We start from the raw sequence: 21,004 nt of genomic DNA on the forward strand, positions 1-21,004 counted from the left end.
AAGACTCAGTGTAACCTTTTTTTCACACTGAAATAAAAACAAGATATTATTCCATTTTTTTATTTTTTTTATTTGTAGATTTAGAAAGTGTTATCCACCATAAAAAGTGGACAAATTTTATTATTATTATTATTTTAGCAAACATAATTTGGGGTCAAAAAGACCCTAAAGAACATTTAAAGGGGTAAATACACAATGTCAGCTGTTCAAAAATGATCTTCTCCTCAACCGCTTGATTGTGAATTTTTGTGTAGTTTACTGGTAGTGTGCATATGAATTTGCATCAAATCTACTTAACTCTTTCCTTGCCATTGTCAGAATTGTAATCCATGTTTTCACTGTTGTATGGTAGGGGGCGCTACTACAGTGTTTACTGACTATTGACCGCTAAGATCTTCAGAGAGTGAGAACAACTGAAGAATGGAAAGAGTGTGTCAGTGAAGGTGGTTGTGAATGTGTGTAGATGTGTGTTAGTTACAGGATCAGAGAATGACACCGTTCCTCCGTCATAGTCCAGATTCACTCTCAAACAATCAAGATTCTGTTTAACAGGAAAACCACATGGTTCATCCAGTCCTTCCACATCATAATCCACACTCCAAACATCAGTGTTGAAGAAATCACATCCCTTCCTCTGGTTTGATGCTGTAGTTACTCCAAGAATCCAGTCTGAACTCTCTTTAACCTCTATATCCCAGCAGTGTGTTCCTGAGTTAAACCCCTCTGAACCCAGAACACAGGGATAACGGTCGAATCTCTCTGGATTATCAGGAAGAGGTTGTTTGTTCCTGCTGTATCTCACACTGGTCAGATCATCAGACAGGACGAGACGTAGATTCGCAGTATTTGGATCAAGAATGACAGGAGCTGATGAGACACAATCAACAGATGATTTTATTATATGGAATCAATATAATGCCACATCTCTTTGCAAAAGAAAGTATTGCAAAGGAAAAAGGTATTGCAAAAAAAAAAAAAAAAGTTGTTTTGCAAATAAAAATAAATAATTGTAAAAGAAAAATAAGTAGTGCAAAAATAAAGATATAATTAACTGCAAAAATGAATAGCCAGGATATGCTGTTTATCTCATAGTGCAGTTTTATACTGTTTATTTTTATTATTGTTTTATTTCATTTTATTTGTAATTTAAAAAAAAAAAAAAAAAAATATTATTATTGTCCCCACAGCACCATTTAGTTTCAGTCTCTCTGGCTGGGATATGGCTCAAATATGTTTTATAAAGAAAGACTGAAAATGTTTCAATGTTGCATAAGGGTTAGTTAGCATATTAGCATAGCACATCAAAACAATATGATTAAAACCACATTTTCTTCCGTCGAGTTTTGGAAATAACTGTCTGTGATCTGATGTAGCTTGATGTAACAAAATGAGGAAGATATTTACTTTTATAGTATATTGTGATAAAGGCTATATCGATTAGCATTGCATTATAAATACTCATTATTCTTATGCAAGTACCCAAGAAGATGGCTTGAATAACAGTATAAATGAAACAAACATCACATGCCAGTGTTTCGAGCTCTGTAATACTCGTATCGCCTCATTTTGGATAAAAATTAAGAAATATTACTCCTCTTTATAGGCAATTAAAGTAAACGTGAGAATTCATCACCATTTCTCCAAAATATTCAAACTTTTGAAGTAAAAACCCTGACGATGTTCAGTCATGCGCTTTTAAAACGACCATGCAAGAGTTTTTCTAAATTGATGCAGATTATTATATTTCATTTTAAAGTAATCACACAAAACACTGGGTTTGATTTGGCTGTTCTAAAGGTATGTAAAAAAAACAAATTTAACAATTATAGCGCCACCTACTGTCCGATCTACACAAAAATTGGTGTGCTTCTTTAGAGTCATATGGTGCATGTGCTCACCTATTTTTGTGAAGTTTTGAGTTTTTGTTTAGGTTTTATAGGCTTTTGGGTATATTTAGCCACGCCCACTTTCTAAATTACCCTGTTATAGTGACCCAAAGGGTAAAATTCAACCTTTTAATGATAATTATTGTTCTAGAGAGTCCATAGAATCCTACACTAGTTTCGTTCTGATCGGGTGAAAAACCTAGGACTAGTTCGCAAAAGTAGGTTTTTCACATATTTGCGAATAATTAATGAACGATTAACAGCATTGATTAACAGCATTGGTTCTTGAGGCAAAGTTGTTCAGTATGAGGAGATCTATCAGATTATATGCATATTGTGTGGTTTTGTAAAACACCACGTGATTATCGAGGCATAAAACTTGTTAGCACCAACTTGTGGCTGATTTCTTTCAAAATTCTTACAGACCTCTAGGACCATGAGTCGAACATGCCCATCGAGTTTCGTTCCAATCGGTCTCCGTTAACCTTGTCTAATAGGTGCTCAAAATTCATTGGCCGATGGCGGCCATGTTTTTTGAGATACGCCAATGTCCTCATAGACCATCATGCCCCCTTGGACCAAGATACTACATACCTAATTTCAAGTCAATCGAACTAACGGTTGTGTCGTTACAGCTGTTTTCATGTTTTTTTGAAGTTATAGCGCCATTTTTTTTTTTTTTTACGTGTACCGTGTTTGGTGCAAATATCTTATTTCGTTCTTGAGTTATAGCCATTTTAGTAAAAGTAGCTCCGCCCTCATCATACTTTTTGGCAGCCCTTAGCGAACGTGAATAAAAATTTCAACTTTTTTTCATTAATTATTGATATTCAGACTCCAGAGAACATTTATGCATTGGTTTGGTTCCGATCGGGCAAAAAACCTAGGACTAGTTCGCAAAAGTAGGTTTTGGACAAAATTCAAAATGCCGGAAAAATTTGCATATCGGAAATGAAATCAGAGATATATGTTTTGTTCGTCAAGGACTCAGCTTTCCAATGATATAAGACACATGAGTCCGAGACAAACGGTCTATGAGTTATGAGTCATTTTGCGCTTTTGATCTCTGTAGTGCCACCTATTGGCCAATTTGGGTCATACTTTGTCAACCTCTCCTCGATTTTTGTACTATCATCTGACAAAAAGTTTCAAGTCTCTAGGCCTTCTCTAGGCAACATTATGGACTCTAGCAAATGTTCGACAAGACGGGCCGGGGGAGCGCATCCCTCCTCCTCCGGCTCGGTATGGACGGGACGCACACTTTGTTGTTTAATCTGGTCGATTGGAGCATGTGATGCGCCAGGGGTCAGGCCTCTGCCTGGTCGGAGATGACCACCGTGGGCAGACGGAACCTCCCTGTCTCACGCGTCCCTGGTTCCCTCGTGCGGCCAGGTGGGGGTCCCTGTCCAGGTCCCTGGTTCCCTGAGTCAGCCAGGGGGGACCAAGCAAGGTCCCCTGGAGGGTTTGGTGGTGACGTTTGGAGCTCAAAGGCAGCTGTCATTTAACACATTTAACGGTCAACTGTCATAGCAACTTGTGACATTTTTGCAAATTTATTCAACATTATGGACTTTAGCAAATGTTCGACAAGACGGGCCGAGGGAGCGCATCCCTCCTCCTCGGGCTCGGTATGGCCAGGACACACCCTTTGTTGTTTTATCTGGTCGATTGGAGCATGTGACGCGCCAGGGGTCAGGCCTCTGCCCGGTCAGAGACAACCGCTGTGGGCAGACGGAACCTCCCCACCTCATGCGTCTCTGGTTCCCTGAGGCAGCCAGGGGGGCCAGGCCAGGTGGGGGTCCCTGCCCAGGTCCCTGGTTCCCTGAGGCAGGGTCCCCTGGAGGGTTTGGTGGTGACTTTTGGAGCTCAAAGTCAGCTGTCATTTAACGCATTTAACGGTCAACTGTCATAGCAACTTGTGACATTTTTGCAAATTTATGCAACATTGCAGAAAAAAAAAAAAGACAGTTCAAAAGACTTTAAATGAAAAACAAACTTTGTCAAAACACACATTTTTAAGGCACAGAGCATTTGGCCACTTCCAGAAAAATGAATGAATGTCCACAGTCCTCTGCTGGACATATATGGTCAAAACATTTTTCTTCTATAGCTGCAATTCCTACACTTTTTCTCTCTAACCAGCAGATGCCTCTAACATTTAAACAGTATCCAGAAACAACTTATATTTAGTTTAGATCATCATTAAAGTTTTCTTTTCCATAAAAATGTAATATTTTATATGCAAGGTAATGGTTATTAAAAAAGTATATTTTATAGAACTTTGTAAAAAATTGTAACAGTAAGTGTAAACTGGAAACAAGGAGAATATGAGGGTGAAAACTAGCAGTCCTAAGAGTCCTCCCGTGGATTAACAGGTTAAGCAAACACTGGTAATACACAATTAGTTAACTAAATGAAACATTACATAAATAAACATTTTAATGCTAAAGTGCGCACACTCACACAGAGAAAAGGACAACAGATGCTGTTGCCTCAGAGACTACTAATAAACACCACTGATCCCTAACTTCTTAACTTAAGCAAACGGAGGCAATACACATTTAATTAACAAAACAAAAAGGTTAGCTGAAGTGTATTGGAATGCTCAGCATTATTCAATGATGTAATTTCAATTGAAACAGGAAGACAGGGCAATATATAGTAGTCAACATTTGAAGTGGATCAAAACCTTTCATCAAAGTTGTCCTAAAACCTTCTTCTTAGGACAACTTGGTTCTTAGGACAACTTTGATTAACTATTTTGATCCACTTCAAATGTTGACTACTGTATATCTGTCTGTTGTGTTTAACATAATTTCTAACGTAATTTCTGATGTAAATAATTAAGAAATTATTATTTTGAAACTCAGATTAACATGGAAAAGATGCCTTTTATCATGTCTATCAGTTTGTGTCATGAAGCACACAAACATGATTAACTCTCCACCCATCCCTCATTTCCAGCTCAGATCTTCTGCAGTCAGACTCACTGTTTTGGACGATGTCCTGCATCTTCTTCCAGACTCTGAACGGCAGGTTGCCCAAGTAATGTGGCACATGAATCAAAGCTCCAGAAGCCATCTGTGGATCCGGCTGTGAGCTCTGGACTCTGGAAGAACATTCAGGAGTCAGAACTGCAGTGGCTTTGGATCAGAACCAGAGAGACCAGAGACAGGAGCAGATCACTCACCTTTCCACTGAGACTGGAAACTCCTGCAGAACAAACACACCATTTATCATCAAGAACTCAATCAATGAACCAATGAGCAACCAATGATCTGAAATCAGACCTTCAGAAAGCAGACGTCATTGGCTTTCATCATCTCCTCCATGTCTTTGATTGTGTGTGAAAGAGCTGAGATGTGTCTGTTCATCTCCTCCAGCTTCTCCTTCATCATCTGCTTCTTCTGTTCCTCTTCCTCCCTCAGAGCAGTGATTGTAGCTTCTTCTTCATCTCTGAGAAACTGATGAAGCTTCTCAAACTGCTGTTTAATCTGACGCTCTGTGTGCTCAGCTTGAGACTGAAATCAGATCACATTCACTTCAATCATCTCAATCAACACATCTGTATTTGTATCTATTTATAGAGCACTTTCCAGGCTACTCTGGAGCTCCAAAGTGCTGTACTTTGTAAGCAAAATCAATTATTAAAATACAAACCCAACAAAACACATCATTATTAATAATAGTCCTTATCAATAATAAATACTCCTGTGTAAAGTTAAAATGCCAGAGAATACAGATGTAATTTTAAACAACGCCTGAAATTACATAATGTAGGGGACAACATCTAACATTGAAGGGAAGCTTATTCCACAATCTTGGACCAGTGACAGCAAAAGCGCGGTCTCCCTTGGATTTAAGACGTACTCTTGGGATCACCAATAAAAGTTTGTTTAAGGATATCAACAATAAATGTGATTTATATGGCTTAATGAGCTCCACCAAATATTCTGGTGCCATTCCATATAATGCCTTAAAGACATACGTCAAGACTTGAATTGGATCCTGTAATACACTGGTAACTACTCTAATGAAGACAACAGTAGAGTAATGTGATCTGTCTTCTTAGCCTTCATAAGCATTTTGTAGCAAGTTGGAGACGTGCAACTTATGTCTAGGTTCCAGAATAAATATCATTACAGTAATCTATCCGGGAGAAGATAAAAGCATGGATGACTTTTCTAAGTCGCTAGTTGACAGGATTGATTTTAACTTAGCTACTGCCCTCAGATAAAAGAAACAATTCCGAACTACAGTTTTTATTTGACTGTCAAATTTTAGAGATGAATCGAAGATGACTCCTAGGTTTTTCACTCTGTCCTGCAAATGACAAGCCCATGGAATTAGTATGTCACTTTCCGCCTTGTTCAATGCTGAACGACCAAAAATCATAATTTCCATTTTATGTTCATTCAAATGAACAAGATTATCTGCCATCCAAACTTTAACTTCATAAAAACATCTATGGAGTGTAGTACAACAATCAGTACAATTAGGTTTTAGAGGCAAGTAGATCTGCGTGTCATCTGTGTCATCTAAGTGATGAGATACCATATTTTTTTAAAAATTAATCCCAATGGGAGCATATATATTAAAAACTAAATGGGGCCCAAAATGGACCCCTGGGGAACACCACTAGTAAGACGTTCCGTATGCGATGAGAAATTACCAACCATCACTTCACATCAACACTTCACATCATTAATATCAGAGATAAACTCAGATACCGGCATATAACAGATCCAGAAGCAGATTGATGCTCGTTATTTACAGAAATAATAAACTGGAATCCATTATGTTAAATATATCAGATCATAACTGTATATAGTGATCCTACAGCTGTAATGAAAATGACTGGTTCTGTTTCCTCACCTTGATGTGTTGAACTGTTTTCTCAAACTCTCCTTTCATTTCTTCATTGTGTTGAAGTTTCTCTTGTAAGGACTCCAGAGCTGTATTGAGCTCCTCCTAGAATTGACCAAAAATACAGAAAACACCAGATTACAGTTAAGAGAAGACAATACAGTGAACGATGAAAATGTTAATTTGATGCGAAAGCTCCCTTTATGACTAGTATTTATTTGATATGTGAAACAGGAGTCATTTTTCTTACCTTATATGATGAAACCACTTGACTGAAGGGTCTGAATTTCTGATTGTCATGTTTCTGTGAATCTTTGCACACTAAACACACAGGCTGTTTGTCCTCCAGACAGAAGAGTATGAGTTTCTCACTGTGTAAACTGCAGATCTCCTCAGATCCTGATGAACGCCTCTCATTTCTCTCCTTCAGGAACGACTCACACAACTTTTGTGACACCGGATTAAATGGAGGTTCATCTCCTGAGGATCTTCTCCTGCAGACAGAACACTCCTGAGTTTACTTGGTTCTCCAGAACTGTTGAAGACACTCTTTACAGAAACTGTGACTACATGATAAAAGAACAGGAGCCTTGTTTAGATACATTAGGTTAGGGATTTGCTAGTTAGCGTAGAAAAGATACAACGTCTCGGACGTTTAATATTTTTCCTTCTCTATTTATTTTGTTTTAGTTAGATTTAGTCTATAACTGGATTAGAAAGATTACTTTTTGTTTTATTGCTTTCTTTAATTTGGCACGGTCTAGTATCCCTTTGTTTCTCCTCAGTTCTTAAATACTGTGAGTTTGCCGGTGTTTTGTTTTGCTCTGTAAAATTGTTTACCTCTTCTTTTCTTACCCTTTCTTTGTAAATAATCTCAACTTTAATACTTTATGTATAATTTATAATAAATTACAAGTTCACTTGTATTTCGCTCCGCCGTCTCCATTTATCTCTCTTTTCATTTACCGGTGTTTTAAAGTGACAGCGGTCTTGACTGGCCTAATGTTTCCCTTCTTCCCTATAGATAATTAACAGCCAAGGAAGGGTCGTAACATTAATGGGGGCTCGTCCGGGATCGTTTGTTGATCCTGGAATTTTTTTTTTATAATTCAGGCCAGTTCGTGGACGTTGCTGCTGTATTATACTGGGAGTGTAATGAGAGTTCGTACCACTGGTGTGGTAGTAGTCTTAGTATGGCAACGTTCGACGGCTGAACAGTTAGATAACTCTAAAAAAAGGATGATTTGTTGACGGTTGCAAATCACTTTAAGATCGCAGAAGCAAAACAATCCCTTAAGAAAGATCAAGTCTATTGTGTATGACCGGTTAGTGGAGATGGATGTGCTCATTTCGCCAGAATGGGGGATACAGTGGTGTGGTTGGTACACCTGCTAGGAGTGTGAGGGACTGATGCCTGCAGTGGAGGTCGAGGCCGAAGTCAGGGTGAAGTTACCTCCATTCAAACCATTCTCTCCTATGTCTACAGACTCAAAAGGAGAAGCGCAACTGAAAGTTTGTTTGATCCGCTTGCAGCTGGAAACGCAAGAGAAAGTGCAGAGACGGCAGGGTAAGTTGGATTTGCAGCTACAAATTCGCACACTAGAGATCGAGGCAGAGAAACAGGTAAAAATGCGACAGCTAGAGCTTGAAGCAATGCGAATTGAGGGGGGTTCAGCTGCACAACCAGGTCTCCCTTGTGACTCTACTCCTGCTCCTACTGTTCCTTCCGCTTCCCCGGTTCCCTCTCTCTCTCTCCTGTTTCCATTCCACCAGCAGTAACCGAGTCCTTCAATGTAAGTATATTACGTTAGTTCCACAATTTAGGGAATCAAAATTTTAGGCACTTAATTATTTTAGTGCCTTGAGCGCATTGCTACATCCCATTGTTGGCCGAAAGAGCTTTAGGCTCTTTTATTGCAATGTTGGTTGGTTGGGAAAGTGCTAGAGGTTTTTTCGACTCTTTCTTTAGAGGACAGTTTGAAGTATGAGTCCATAAAAACAGCAATCTTAAGGGCTTAAGAACTAGTTCCAGAGGCGTATCGGCAAAGATTTAGAGGCCATAGGAAGAATTCTTCCCAGATATTCATAGAATTCACAAGAGAGAAGTGCATTATGTTTGATAAATGGCACAATGCAAGTAAAGCTCATGATTTTGATTCTTTAAAAGAATTAATTTTGCTCGAGGAATTCAAAAGGATGTTTGCCTGAGCATGTTGATGTGTAAATGAACAGAAAGTTAATTCCTTGTCACAAGCTGCTGTTCTAGCAGATGAATTAGTTCTCACTCATAAGGGTGTATTCTCTGTGATGCGTACTGAAAAGAGCCTAAATGATGGTCCATCTTAAAGTTAGAGTACTCGGGTAAAATCTGAACCTTCACAGTCAAAGGATGAAAAAGACTTTTTATTGTCACAAGCAGGGGCATTTGATCGTTGACTGTCCTGTGCTTAAGCGTAAGCAGCAGGCTCAACGTCCTAAAACTGTAGCCCTTTTAAAGACTAAGTCGCCACCTGAATTACAATCTTGTACTGATGTTTTTTGATATAAATTACAAGTTCCTTTGCATCACGTGTATTTAATTTGTACATTAGTGTCAGGATTTGTGAAGGTTGGAATTCGTAATTCACTTCCAGTGAGAGGAATAACTTTTATTTTAGGAAATGACTTGACCAGAGGTAAAGTCATGCCAGTACCAGAAGTGACTGATATTCCAAGTACATGTTTGATTTCTGATGATGTCGCTTACCTGTATCCCGAGGTGTTTTCAGTTACACATGCTCAGTCAGCTAAGAGCAAGGAGCAAGTCGATTTGGCTAATTCATTGGTGGGGCATACATTAAAACATGATGGGACAATCTTGGAAACTAAGGTAAATAGAGTTTCTGCACAAGATCCCAATTTGAAAACTTCTGAGTCTGTTGGGGAATTTCAGTTCCTTAGATTTGCCCATTACATATTCGCAAATTACTTCCACACAAAAGGATGAATCGTCTTTACGTAAATGTTCCTCTGCTGTCCTTAGTCCTGAGATCGCTAAAAAATGAAGCACCACATATTTTTTAGATGATGATTTACTGATGCGGACTTGGAGTTCTAAAGAAGAAGATCTGGACTGAAACGTAGTATATCAAGTGGTAGTTCTGAGCAGATATCGTTCAAGTTTATATGCTTACCACTTGAGCATATGTTTTCTGGACATTTAGGTGTAACTAAAACTTATCAACGCATTCCTTAACATTTATTTTGGCCAGGGCTGAAACATGATGTGATTAAATTCTGTTGTACTTGTCACGTTTGCCAAATAACAGGGATTCCGAATCAGGTAATCTCACCTGTTTCACTTTTCCCTATTCCAGCTACGGGAGAAGCGTTTGAAGAAGTACTGGTCGATTATGTCGGACCTTTACCAAAGACGAAAACAGGTAATCAGCATTTGTGTACTATGATGTTTAGAGCGACCAGATTTCCTGAAGCTGTACCGTCACGTAAAATCACAGCTACTGTCATTCTAAAGATGCTGATTAAGTTCTTCTTCACCTTTGGCCTGCCAAAAGTTATTCAAACAGGCAAAGGCACACATTTTTTGTTGCGAGTTTTTACACAAACATTGAAGTCTTTGTCCATAGAACATCGAGTTTACAGTGCATATCATCCAGAGAACCAGGGTGCACTCGAAAGGTTTTATCAAACCTTAAAAACAATGCTTCGAAAATACTGTATGTAAACTAATAAGGATTGGGATGAGGGAATTCTGTTAGTACTGTTTGCCATGCGTGAAACCATGCAGGAATCTCGCGGTTTTAGTTCAGCTGCGTTGGTTTTCAGCCACACTGTCCGAGGCCCATTAAAGGTCCTCAAGGATAAGATGATGGAGGGTATGACGGAGACATAATCGTGCCATACTGTACCAGACTCAAGTGGAGACTCAAGTGGAAACACAACTGGAAGCGTGCCTTACCAATCTATGAACTGTTCAGCCTGATGATGTAAAAGTAGGCTTTGTTTCTCAGCACATAATGATAAACTACTTACCGTGATCTCAGACTGTGGTGATGTGGTTTCTCTACTGCATGGATCTTCATGTGTATCTTCAGTTGACTTTTAAAAGAGAAACTCTTTCCACACTGATCACACTTGTAAGGTTTCTCTCCACTGTGGATCCTCTCATGTGTTTTCAAATGTTCTGACTGATTGAATCTCTTATCACAGTGTGAACACTTGTAAGGTTTCTCTCCGGTGTGGATCCTCTCATGTGTTTTCATATTTGTCAACTGACTGAATCTCTTGTCACAGTGTGAACACTTGTAAGGTTTTTCTCCAGTGTGGATCATCTCATGTATTTTCATACATGATGACCGACTGAATCTCTTGTCACAGTGTGAACACTTGTAAGGTTTTTCTCCAGTGTGGATCATCTCATGTGTTTTCAGATGTGCTGAAAAACTGAATCTCTTGTCACAGTGTGAACACTTGTAAGGTTTTTCTCCAGTGTGGATCATCTCATGTATTTTAATAGATGATGACTGACTGAATCTCTTGTCACAGTGTGAACACTTGTACGGTTTTCCTCCAGTGTGGATCCTCTCATGTGTTTTCAGATGTGCTGACAGACTGAATCTCTTGTCACAGTGTGAACACTTGTAAGGTTTCTCTCCAGTGTGGATCCTCTCATGTCTTTTCAGATTTGCTATCGCATTGAATCTCTTGTCACAGTGTGAACACTTGTAAGGTTTCTCTCCAGTGTGGATCCGCTCATGTATTTTTAGATTTTCTGACAGACTGAATCTCTTGTCACAGTGTGAACACTTGAAAGGTTTTTCTCCAGTGTGACTTCTCTGGTGCTGTTTTAAACGGCTTCCTGAAGTAAAAGTCTTCTCACACTCAAAGCACATGTACTCTCTCACACCATTATGAAGTTTCTCATGCTCTTGTAAACTACAGAGCTGTGAAAAACTCTTTCCACACACAGAACATGAATGTGGTTTCTCCTTCGTATGAACTGTCAGGTGTTTCTTCAGGTGTGATGCCCTAAGAAAGTTTCTTCCACAGTCATGACATGTATACTTCTTCTCTCCATTGTGGATCTGCATGTGAAGCTTAAGATATTCTTTGGCTATGAATTTCTTCCCACACTGATGACATACGAATAGCTTTTCTCCGGTGTGGATTCTCACGTGTGTCGTTAGTTGTGTTGATTGACTGTAACTCTTCCCACATTGATGGCATACATAAGGCTTCTCTCCAGTGTGAACTCTCATGTGAATCTCAAGTTGACTTTTGTATGTGAAACTCTTTCCACATTGAACACACTTGTACGGTTTCTCTCCGGTGTGAATTCCCATGTGTTGATTAAGAGATGATTTTTGTATGAAGCTCTTCCCGCATTGATCACACTTGAACGGCTTCTCTCCTGTGTGGATCCACATGTGACGCTCAAGAAGACTTTTGTATCTGAAACTCTTTCCACACTGAGTGCAGGTTGTAGATTTCTTGGCTCTTCTTTTGTTTAAAAAAGTCTTTTTAGTCTTTGAGTGACTCGAACATTTTTCTCCAGGTTTGACATGATGTTTCTCCTCCACTTCACTCAGTTCTTCACTCTCCTCCTTCACATCCATCAGGACTAAAAAGAAAGAAAAAAAAAATTCAGTACATTAAACCAATTCACAGAGAGGAATATGAAAAGAAAGGACATAGAAGTGAAAGGTCAATGTCCCCCGCATTAATTCAAGGTGGTGTCAATGCGATCTAGGATTTCATTCGGGGATATAAATTTAAACAAATTCCCATGTTCAATCCTTCTTTAAATGAATCAATTAATTGTTAGCCTTAATACTGCAATATGCATACTGCATTGGCATATAGTCAACAGCATGAGAGTATGCAAATGCTGCTCAAAACGAGAAAGGCTAAATAAAGGGCTAGAAGGATATTAAATTGAGTCATGATTTGACCATTTAAAGGGTTAGCTTACCCAAAAAATGAAGTTTCTCTCTTTAACCCTTTAGAATCTGAAGCTAAAATAGGTCGTTTTCACATATTTTGTTTTTTTTTTTACTATAAAATAACACATTGTGCTATCTTTAAGTGCAGGGGTAGGCAAGTTCGGTCCTAGAGAGCCGCTGTCCTGCAGAGTTTATCTCCAACCTTAATAAAACACACCTGAACAAGTTAATCAAGCTCTTCAGGATTACTAAGGCTATAAGAAGGTAAGGGTTTGTTTTAGGGTTGGAGCTAAACTCTACAGGACAGTGGCTCTCTAGGACCGAACTTTCCTACCTCTGTTCAAGTGGAAGGTGTCATTTTTTCAGAAAACAAATGGCTTTCAATAAATTAGTTATTGAACATTAATGTGTGTGTTGAGTTTGAAAATAGAATTTAAATAGAAAAAAAAACTTAAAAACGGGAATAAGTTTTACTGCTTTTTATTTAGAAAAAAAATCTGAAAATTCATGTACAAAATAATTTAACACTTCAAACTTCAAAAATGAACTATAATACATATATACGTCTTTTTTGTGACACTAGGTTGCAGAGTTTTCACTCAGAAGCCTTTTTTACCCCAGTTCTTCAGGCGTTTTTTGATAATTCAATCCAGTCACTCAAATGTGGTGCTCTCTGAAGCAGTTCCTATCTAATTGCAAGCATAGGCCCACATCACACTCCTGGCACTTCCAAGGGGTGCTCTTTTTACATCGTACGCAAAGACGCCGACCCATGCTGGCCTTTCGATGGGTCCTGAATGCCACTCACAGGAACAGGCAGATGATCGCATCTCTTCTTTGGGGCTGCCATCCAGGGGAACCCCTGTGAGCTGAACAGACAGCAGCTCCTGAAAGTTTTGCCGTGTCATGGGCTTGTTCTGATGGATGGTACACAACTCTTTGTGTAAAATTAAGCTGTTGGTCACTGCAATGTCTAGGAAGTGCTGGAAAATGGTCATGTACCACTTCTGTGTTTTATGGTGCACCGACTTTGTTTCCAGCATCTGGTCAGAGGTGTCAACTGCCCCCCAAGTACTTATTGTACTGCCGAACTGGAGTTGGCCTGGGAACAGGAACCCTCTGTTTTTTGCCCATCCTCTGTTGTCTGCCACCTCAGCATAGTATCCCCACTGTACACTGTGTGGACAGTTGTACACATGGAGACCTCCCCTCCCTTGTTCACAAACAGAAGGTCATCATCTCTAATCCAGCGAATGGAGCCTCTTGGTGACCTTTTGTTCTGGGCATTTTGTTTGGTGGAAGGAACACCAGCTCTTCCTTCTCTGTAAGTCCCACAAGCAACAAATCCCAGCTGCCACAGGTCAGGAAAGAGGAGAGGTGTTGTTGCGGAAAAGGGAACATGAACCTAAGTCTTCTTACTCAAGAAGTCACTCACTTTTGGCAAATCCATCACACCCATGTAGAGAAGCAGACCAACATACTTTTTCATTTCTTCAGGCCATATTTCAGTCTATGTGAATTTCCAGATTTCTCACCACATTCTTGTTTGTGTTTTCACACAAGATCTTTATGACTTTGTCATCAAAATACTGACTGAAAATATCAAGCGGAGACATTTTTCCAAATATGAGTGGAGGCTGCACTCCAGGTATTCTCTTGGGAGTAAACCTTGGAACACTGGGCAGTATATCAGGTTCTGCCTCTGTCTTCTATCTTTCCCCTTGTGTTACTGGTGAAAGGCTATGTGATTCCTCATAGCCACGACTGCGTCCACTGCCCCTCTGAGGTGTCGCTGTGGAGGATGTGGATTGCCCATTTGCTTCTTCAGAAGCCACACTGAAAAAAAAACAACAACCTTGCATTACAAACTCAATATTTTCATTAAAGGTCCCGTTTTTCGTGGTTTTTTGAAGCTTTGATTGTGTTTATAGTGTGCAATATAACATGTGTTCATGTTTCGCGGGTAAAAAAACACAGTATTTTTCCACATAATTTACTTATCTGTATACCGCTGTTTCCACTGTCATAAAAACGGGCTGATGACTTCCTTGTTCTATGAAGTCCCTCCTTCAGAAATACGTAACGAGTTCTGATTGTGCCAGCGGTTCCTGTGTTGTGATTTGACAGCTCTGAGCGCACCGTGCCCGGAAAGGTCACGCCTCTTACCATAACGTGGAGATGCACGCGCTCAGTGTTATTGTAAACATGTCTTTAATTTTACCCTATCAATTTGAGCCGGAATTAGACCCGGTGATTGGACTGCGGGATGAAAATAACAGCGTTTCGACGACATGGCGACAAACACACTCTACAAACGCAACTCTTGTGTATTCCTGTGGGTGGAGGTTAGTCAAAAAACTGTTTTAGTGACGTCATTAAAGAAGGAAGTAGAGGGATGTAGTCCAAACTGGCCGTTCGATGTAGGCGACTTCTGTTAAATAAAATATCTCGCTTGGCATTTAACTTTGAGCTTTAAAATTTTACTGATTTTATTTATACTCTAACAACAACATTACACACTAACTAAAGTTTGAAACATGGGATCACGAAGAACGGGACCTTTAATGTATTTTCATTATGAAACTATACATTAGTAAAAGCAACACTGTAAAAAAAGAAAAACAGCAACAACTATAAATACACAACACAACAATGAAATAAAAATAAAGCCTGCACATATCACACATTCATGCATGCAAACACATGAATGCACACACATAAACAGGCATACACACATGCAGGAACACACACATGCAAGCATACACATGAACGCAAATGGCATGAACGCAAACACAAGCAAGCATAGGCATGCAAGCATAAGCATGCAAGCATACACATGAACACAAATGGCATGAACGCAAACACATGCAAGCATAGGAATGAACGCAAGCATAGGCACGAACGCAAACACATGAAAGCACAGTCATGCAAGCATAGGAATGAACGCAAACACATGCAAGCATAGGAATGAACGCAAGCATAGGCACGAACGCAAACACATGAAAGCACAGTCATGCAAGCATACACATGAACGCAAACGGCTTGAACGCAAATGAACGCAAACTGCATGAACACAAACACATGAACACAAACACATTAGGGCTGGGTGATATATCGCATTCGATTGTCACGCGCATTTCGTCAGTAAAGCCGATTCCCTGATTCCCCTAAATCACCATCACCTGCTTTCAAATGGAGCGCCATTTAAAGGGGTGGTTAAATGATTTTTTTCTAGGCTTGATTGTGTTCTTAGGGCACAGTTTAACATGTATTAATGCTTAGTTTTTTTGAAAACGCTGTATTTTTCATATATTTTACCTTTATTCTACACCTGTTTCCACGGTCATATGAACGACTCGTTTGACTTCCTGCTTCTATGAAGCCGCTCCCTCCGACATACGCAATGTGCTCAGATTGGTTAGCAGGTTGGCAGCTGGCCCAGTGTATTGTGATTCGCTGAAGCTTCCGGAAACGACACACCCCTTACCATCCGTTGCTTTATCGTCTATATTGCTGTATCAAATTAAGCCTGAATTAAACACAAATGAAGAGGGTAAATCGCAATCGCGGCTTTTAAAGGATGTTTATGATGGTATTTCATTTAGTATTTGTGTCAAAGTGTTTAGATGCTGTCACTGCTGTTTGTTAGCTTTCAATATACAGTTTTATCCTGATTAAAGCTTTACTGTAGCCGAATACATGACTGAGTAGTCACATTTTTGTAAAGGCGGCGTTTAATTTATAGCATGAACAACTGTTTGTCTATGAACATATGAAGTTTGTTGGTGTTTGTAGAATTTAGCTAACTGGCTAGTGAAGCAAAAACGAGTTGCTCTTTGTATTTGTCCTTGATGCAACCAAAAAAAGCAACAGAACTATAGGTCTAAAAGACATGTACAAACAATAAAACGTACTTACAGTTTGAAGCCAATAAACAGCAGCTTCTGTTTAAAGTGGGAACTGCTTCATCTTTCAGTAATAGCCTTTGTGCATTTAGTAATAGCCATCCAGCAATGAACTCATGTAGATTCTGGAAGCTTCTTCAGCGCTGTATCCAGTGTAGAAAATATCACAGATTATAATGGGTTCTATTATCTTTTGACGCGCCGCGCCGCTCGCATCCATGTGTACACAACTCTTTTGCTTCCACATGCTGCATCACATGGCCTCGCCCACTGTTCCCAGGGGCGTGTTTGAGGGTTTATGATGTCACCAACCCGTTGTAGTCCAAAACCGGTTGTGTTTGTAGTCATTACACTTTAAAAGACAATATCTCCATTTACATTGAACTTTCAGCGCTGTAACTTTGCAGATACTGTTTATGCTGTTAAGCAGCAACATTACACACTAACTAAAGTTAAAAAAGTGAAATCGCATTGAACCGCCCCTTTAATAGACAGAGCCATAGTTCACTGACAAGCCACGCAATATTGCATTCATTATCGCAGATGAATTGCCTTCGACAATGAACGCGATATTGCGTAGCTTGTCAGTGATCTACAGTTCTGTCTATTAAATGCCGCTCCATTTGAAAGCAGGTGATGGCGATTTAGCGGTAATCAGGGAATCGGCTTTACTGAAGAAATGCGCGTGACAATCGCATGCGATATATCGCCCAGCCCTAAAACACATGAACGCAAACACATGAATGCGTGCACACACATGCGCACGCATGAAATGCATGAAACAGTGGTGTTTTGAACTGAAACACTGAATCTATGTATATTTTACTGACACTTCTCACAGCTTAGAAAAAAAAAGGACAAGATTCACTTACCAATCCACGTCTGGATCAACACCAGCAGCATACGCCTCCTCAACATCTGAGTATGCAGACTCCGGGTCTGAAGAGTCCCGCTCAGCCTCCTCCCAAGTGTCATCAAAAATAAACTCAATCGCCTCCTCTCTTAATTTAGCCATGTTTTTGTCCGTTTTTAATAATGTTTTGTAATTGAAAACTCCTGATTTCTCCATTCAAATTCTTCCTTCCCGCTCTCCCGGAAAACCGCTGTCATTTGCTGATGGAACTGGCGTGCTTTATAATGCGTTAATTCTTAAAGTCAGCATGAACCGGAAGTTGCAAACGTCTTTTCTCCAGTGTTGTGACGTATTTCCAAGTGAAACAGAATATTGAATAGAGGGCAGAGTTTTACTTTAGCGCTCCTTCTCTCCATCTCTCGCTCATAGCAGACTAACGGCTGGAGGTCAATTTTGATTTCATGTGTACTTTAACCAAATGCATCCTAGTATACCAGATAAATCAGATGGCTAGGCCTACACAAAATAAACACAATATTACAACTAACATTTGCACAAAACAAATGGATACAAATGTTTTATGCTAAATAACACATCTAAGAACTGTCTTAGAACAAACACTAATAACATTCAGCTTAATATTACAACATAATATGTTCATCTTAAACAGAGTTTCCGCTAGAAAAAATGGTGCCGGTCAAAGTGACCGGCAGAGGTTTCGTTTTCCGGACATTTTGATGATATGCCGGTCAAATATCGCCTCTTAATTAGTCAAGTTGAGGAAAACTGAAAGCAGTTTATGTAACTTAAAAAATGCCAATCAGGCCGTATATGCAACATGTGTATTAGCCTAACTTTCAAATAAACTGAAAAAAAACATGAACGTCCGATTGGCGTCAATCAACCAATTGTTTTTTACTATGGTTTCACATTTCATAGTTTAACAAACCAACCCCCCTTCCCCACATAAAATATCTGAATATAGCATTGTTTTTACTCAAGCAAACTTAATTATAAACTCAGTATGTCTCATTTAGCTGGTAACATTTAAATTGGCCACCGTGTGAAATGACGCGTCATTTTTGGCTACTTTTTACGCTTTTTTGTAGTGCTGAATTGTGCAGCTGCCGACTTAAAATCAAAACTTCCCAGTGTCTCTCCACAACTTGCAATGTGCATAAGCCGCGTAACCTTGTTCTCCGCAAGGCGACTTCGCTGCTTCGTCTTGATCCGATTCTGCAGCGACACTCGAGACAGGGATTACACAGGCTATCTTGGCGAGCTTGGTCCACTCTGGATACATTTAGTTGAAATCACATATGAGAAATGCAATCCTCCATAGCCACGGAGCGCTGTCATGACCGCGAGGGCATCACTCAATAGTTCGTGGTTTAGGTCTATATTATAGCCATTAGGCGTGCGCTTTATTTGAAATGCAACATGCGATGTTGTTTAAAAACTTTCAAACGGTCGATTCAGATTGTGTTAGAGGGGCGGGGCCGGGATTATTAGGCAGTTTTAATCTGACAATTTGACCGGAGAGATTTAATTTTGTCGGACATTTAATTTTTTTCCCGGCCAATGTCCGGTAATTACCGGACAACGGAAACCCTGATGTTAATATTACAACATATGTCCATCTTAACATAGCTGGATTTTCTAATAACAGCAATGTAATAAGATCATTAACATGTTAGTTTTGTACTGAAATTGATGATGATCATAAAAACGTTATTAATAAAGAACACCACAAAGCAATAGTTAGCCTAATGTTTACAGAGTATAAATAAAATGGCGGAAGCAACACTTGAGATCGATTGACATCAATTCCCCTCACAGATCTCAAACTTTAACTTTTCCTTGACATTCAGTAACAGTTCTCACTATAAAACATCGAAACAAATCACACAAACGAACACAAAATCACTCAGGTCTGAATGAATTCATATTTTCCTCACAGATCTCAAACTTTGACATTCAGTAACAGTTATTATCACTATAAAACATGAAACAATCACACAAACGAACACAAAATCGCTCAGGTCTGAATGAATTCATCATATTTTCCTCACAGATCTCAAACTTTGACATTCAGTAACAGTTAATATCACTATAAAACATGAAACAATCACACAAACGAACACAAAATCGCTCAGGTCTGAATGAATTCATCATATTTTCCTCACATGCTGCACTAAATGTTTATTTCAGCAGGAAGACGACAGAAAAGACGCACAAGTATCGCTGTGCTCGATGAAAACAACACAGAAATTAGCCTGTCGCTTGATCAACTGTATAAAGTGTGTTTGATGATCGTGTAAATATGAGAAATACCGTGAACTGCTCGACTCTCCTCAGAAGACTCGACGCTGAAACTGAATGAGAGGAAAAACGCGCGAGCTGTGACGTCATCAGCCGCCAAAGATAGATGATCAATACGGTCAAATCGCTTTTCAATATTAAGGCAGCGTCCTATTTTTTCTTAATTTCTCTGCTGTGTCCTAGTAAGGGTGCATATCTCGACTGCTACGTCATCAAGGCGGAGCTTGAGTTAAAAAAAGAAGAAAAAGAAAGAAAGAGTGGAGCTGGACTGTAAAGAACCAGGGAAAATAGTATATCTTTCCATTGATCATTATTAGCTCATTTGCCCTTAAAGCATTTTTATTCACAGTAAATATTATTTAATAACAATATTTATTTACATATTATATTCCACACTGCCTAACAGTATTCTCATATGCATTCTCACAGGCTATTAAAGCTTGTGCTGTCTCATTTCTGCTGTCAGACATAAATAACCTTATAAATAAATAAGTCTCTCTTTCAAATCTTCTTTTAAATAAAGACTAGTTTTCTTAATCTTCTTCCATTTTATTCCACCAGACAACATGTATCTGTATTACATGCATGCAGTTTTACTCTGCAGTCTTAATAAAACAAAATGGAAATGGAAACACACATATTCCTTCACATTGTTGTTACAGTTCCTGTCATTCCCGGACTGCATTTCCCATGATCCTCCCTGGCACACACCTGCCCTCACTCACACCTGTACTGCTTATATTCCGTTGTCTCCGATCTCCTCGTAGATCCTCCTCGTGTCCGTAACGATTGTGCTTTACAATTCATTTATACATCCATATTTCTAGGCATATACAGCTTAATACAACACATTGTATAAACTCATTTGATTTGTCAAAAGAAATGTTGTCAATCGATTCATTTAAATAGTTCATTTCATTTAAAGTCTTATTAAGTTTTAATTTTCAGTACATTTATCCTATCGTAAGTGTCACCGGATCTCCACACTCCCTCCACTCGTTCCCAATCACCCGAATACTGATCAGCAGCACCTGAATTAAGTTTAAAACATTAGAGAACAGCAGAAGATCACTCAACCTTTAAATCTCATTTATAAAAGCTTTACAACGGATAAATAGTCCTCACTTTAGATGAGCTCACAAAATAGTTAACTAACCACTTCTAAATGTTTTATAACTACCTGAATTAATCATGAATTACAGTAGGAATATGCCTTAATAAAGCATTTAT

At 39.1% G+C, this 21,004-nt stretch overlaps 1 protein-coding gene across 1 annotated transcript; it reads right to left on the reverse strand.

Moving 5' to 3' along the window:
- Window positions 1-51: 51 nt before the first annotated feature.
- On the reverse strand, window positions 52-19,934 carry LOC125246387 (zinc finger protein 271-like). Its single transcript, XM_048157339.1, has 8 exons — window positions 19,787-19,934; window positions 10,785-12,372; window positions 7,003-7,246; window positions 6,762-6,857; window positions 5,177-5,407; window positions 5,077-5,099; window positions 4,877-4,995; window positions 52-867 (listed from the first exon to the last, which is right to left on the reverse strand). Exons 2-8 carry the CDS (start codon window positions 12,365-12,367, stop codon window positions 371-373), a joined length of 2,793 nt encoding a protein of 930 aa, XP_048013296.1. The 5' UTR covers window positions 12,368-12,372; window positions 19,787-19,934; the 3' UTR covers window positions 52-370.
- Between the last annotated feature and the right edge of the window lie 1,070 nt (window positions 19,935-21,004).

This window comes from Megalobrama amblycephala, linkage group LG1 (assembly GCF_018812025.1).
Source record: "Megalobrama amblycephala isolate DHTTF-2021 linkage group LG1, ASM1881202v1, whole genome shotgun sequence".
NCBI lineage: Eukaryota > Metazoa > Chordata > Actinopteri > Cypriniformes > Xenocyprididae > Megalobrama > Megalobrama amblycephala.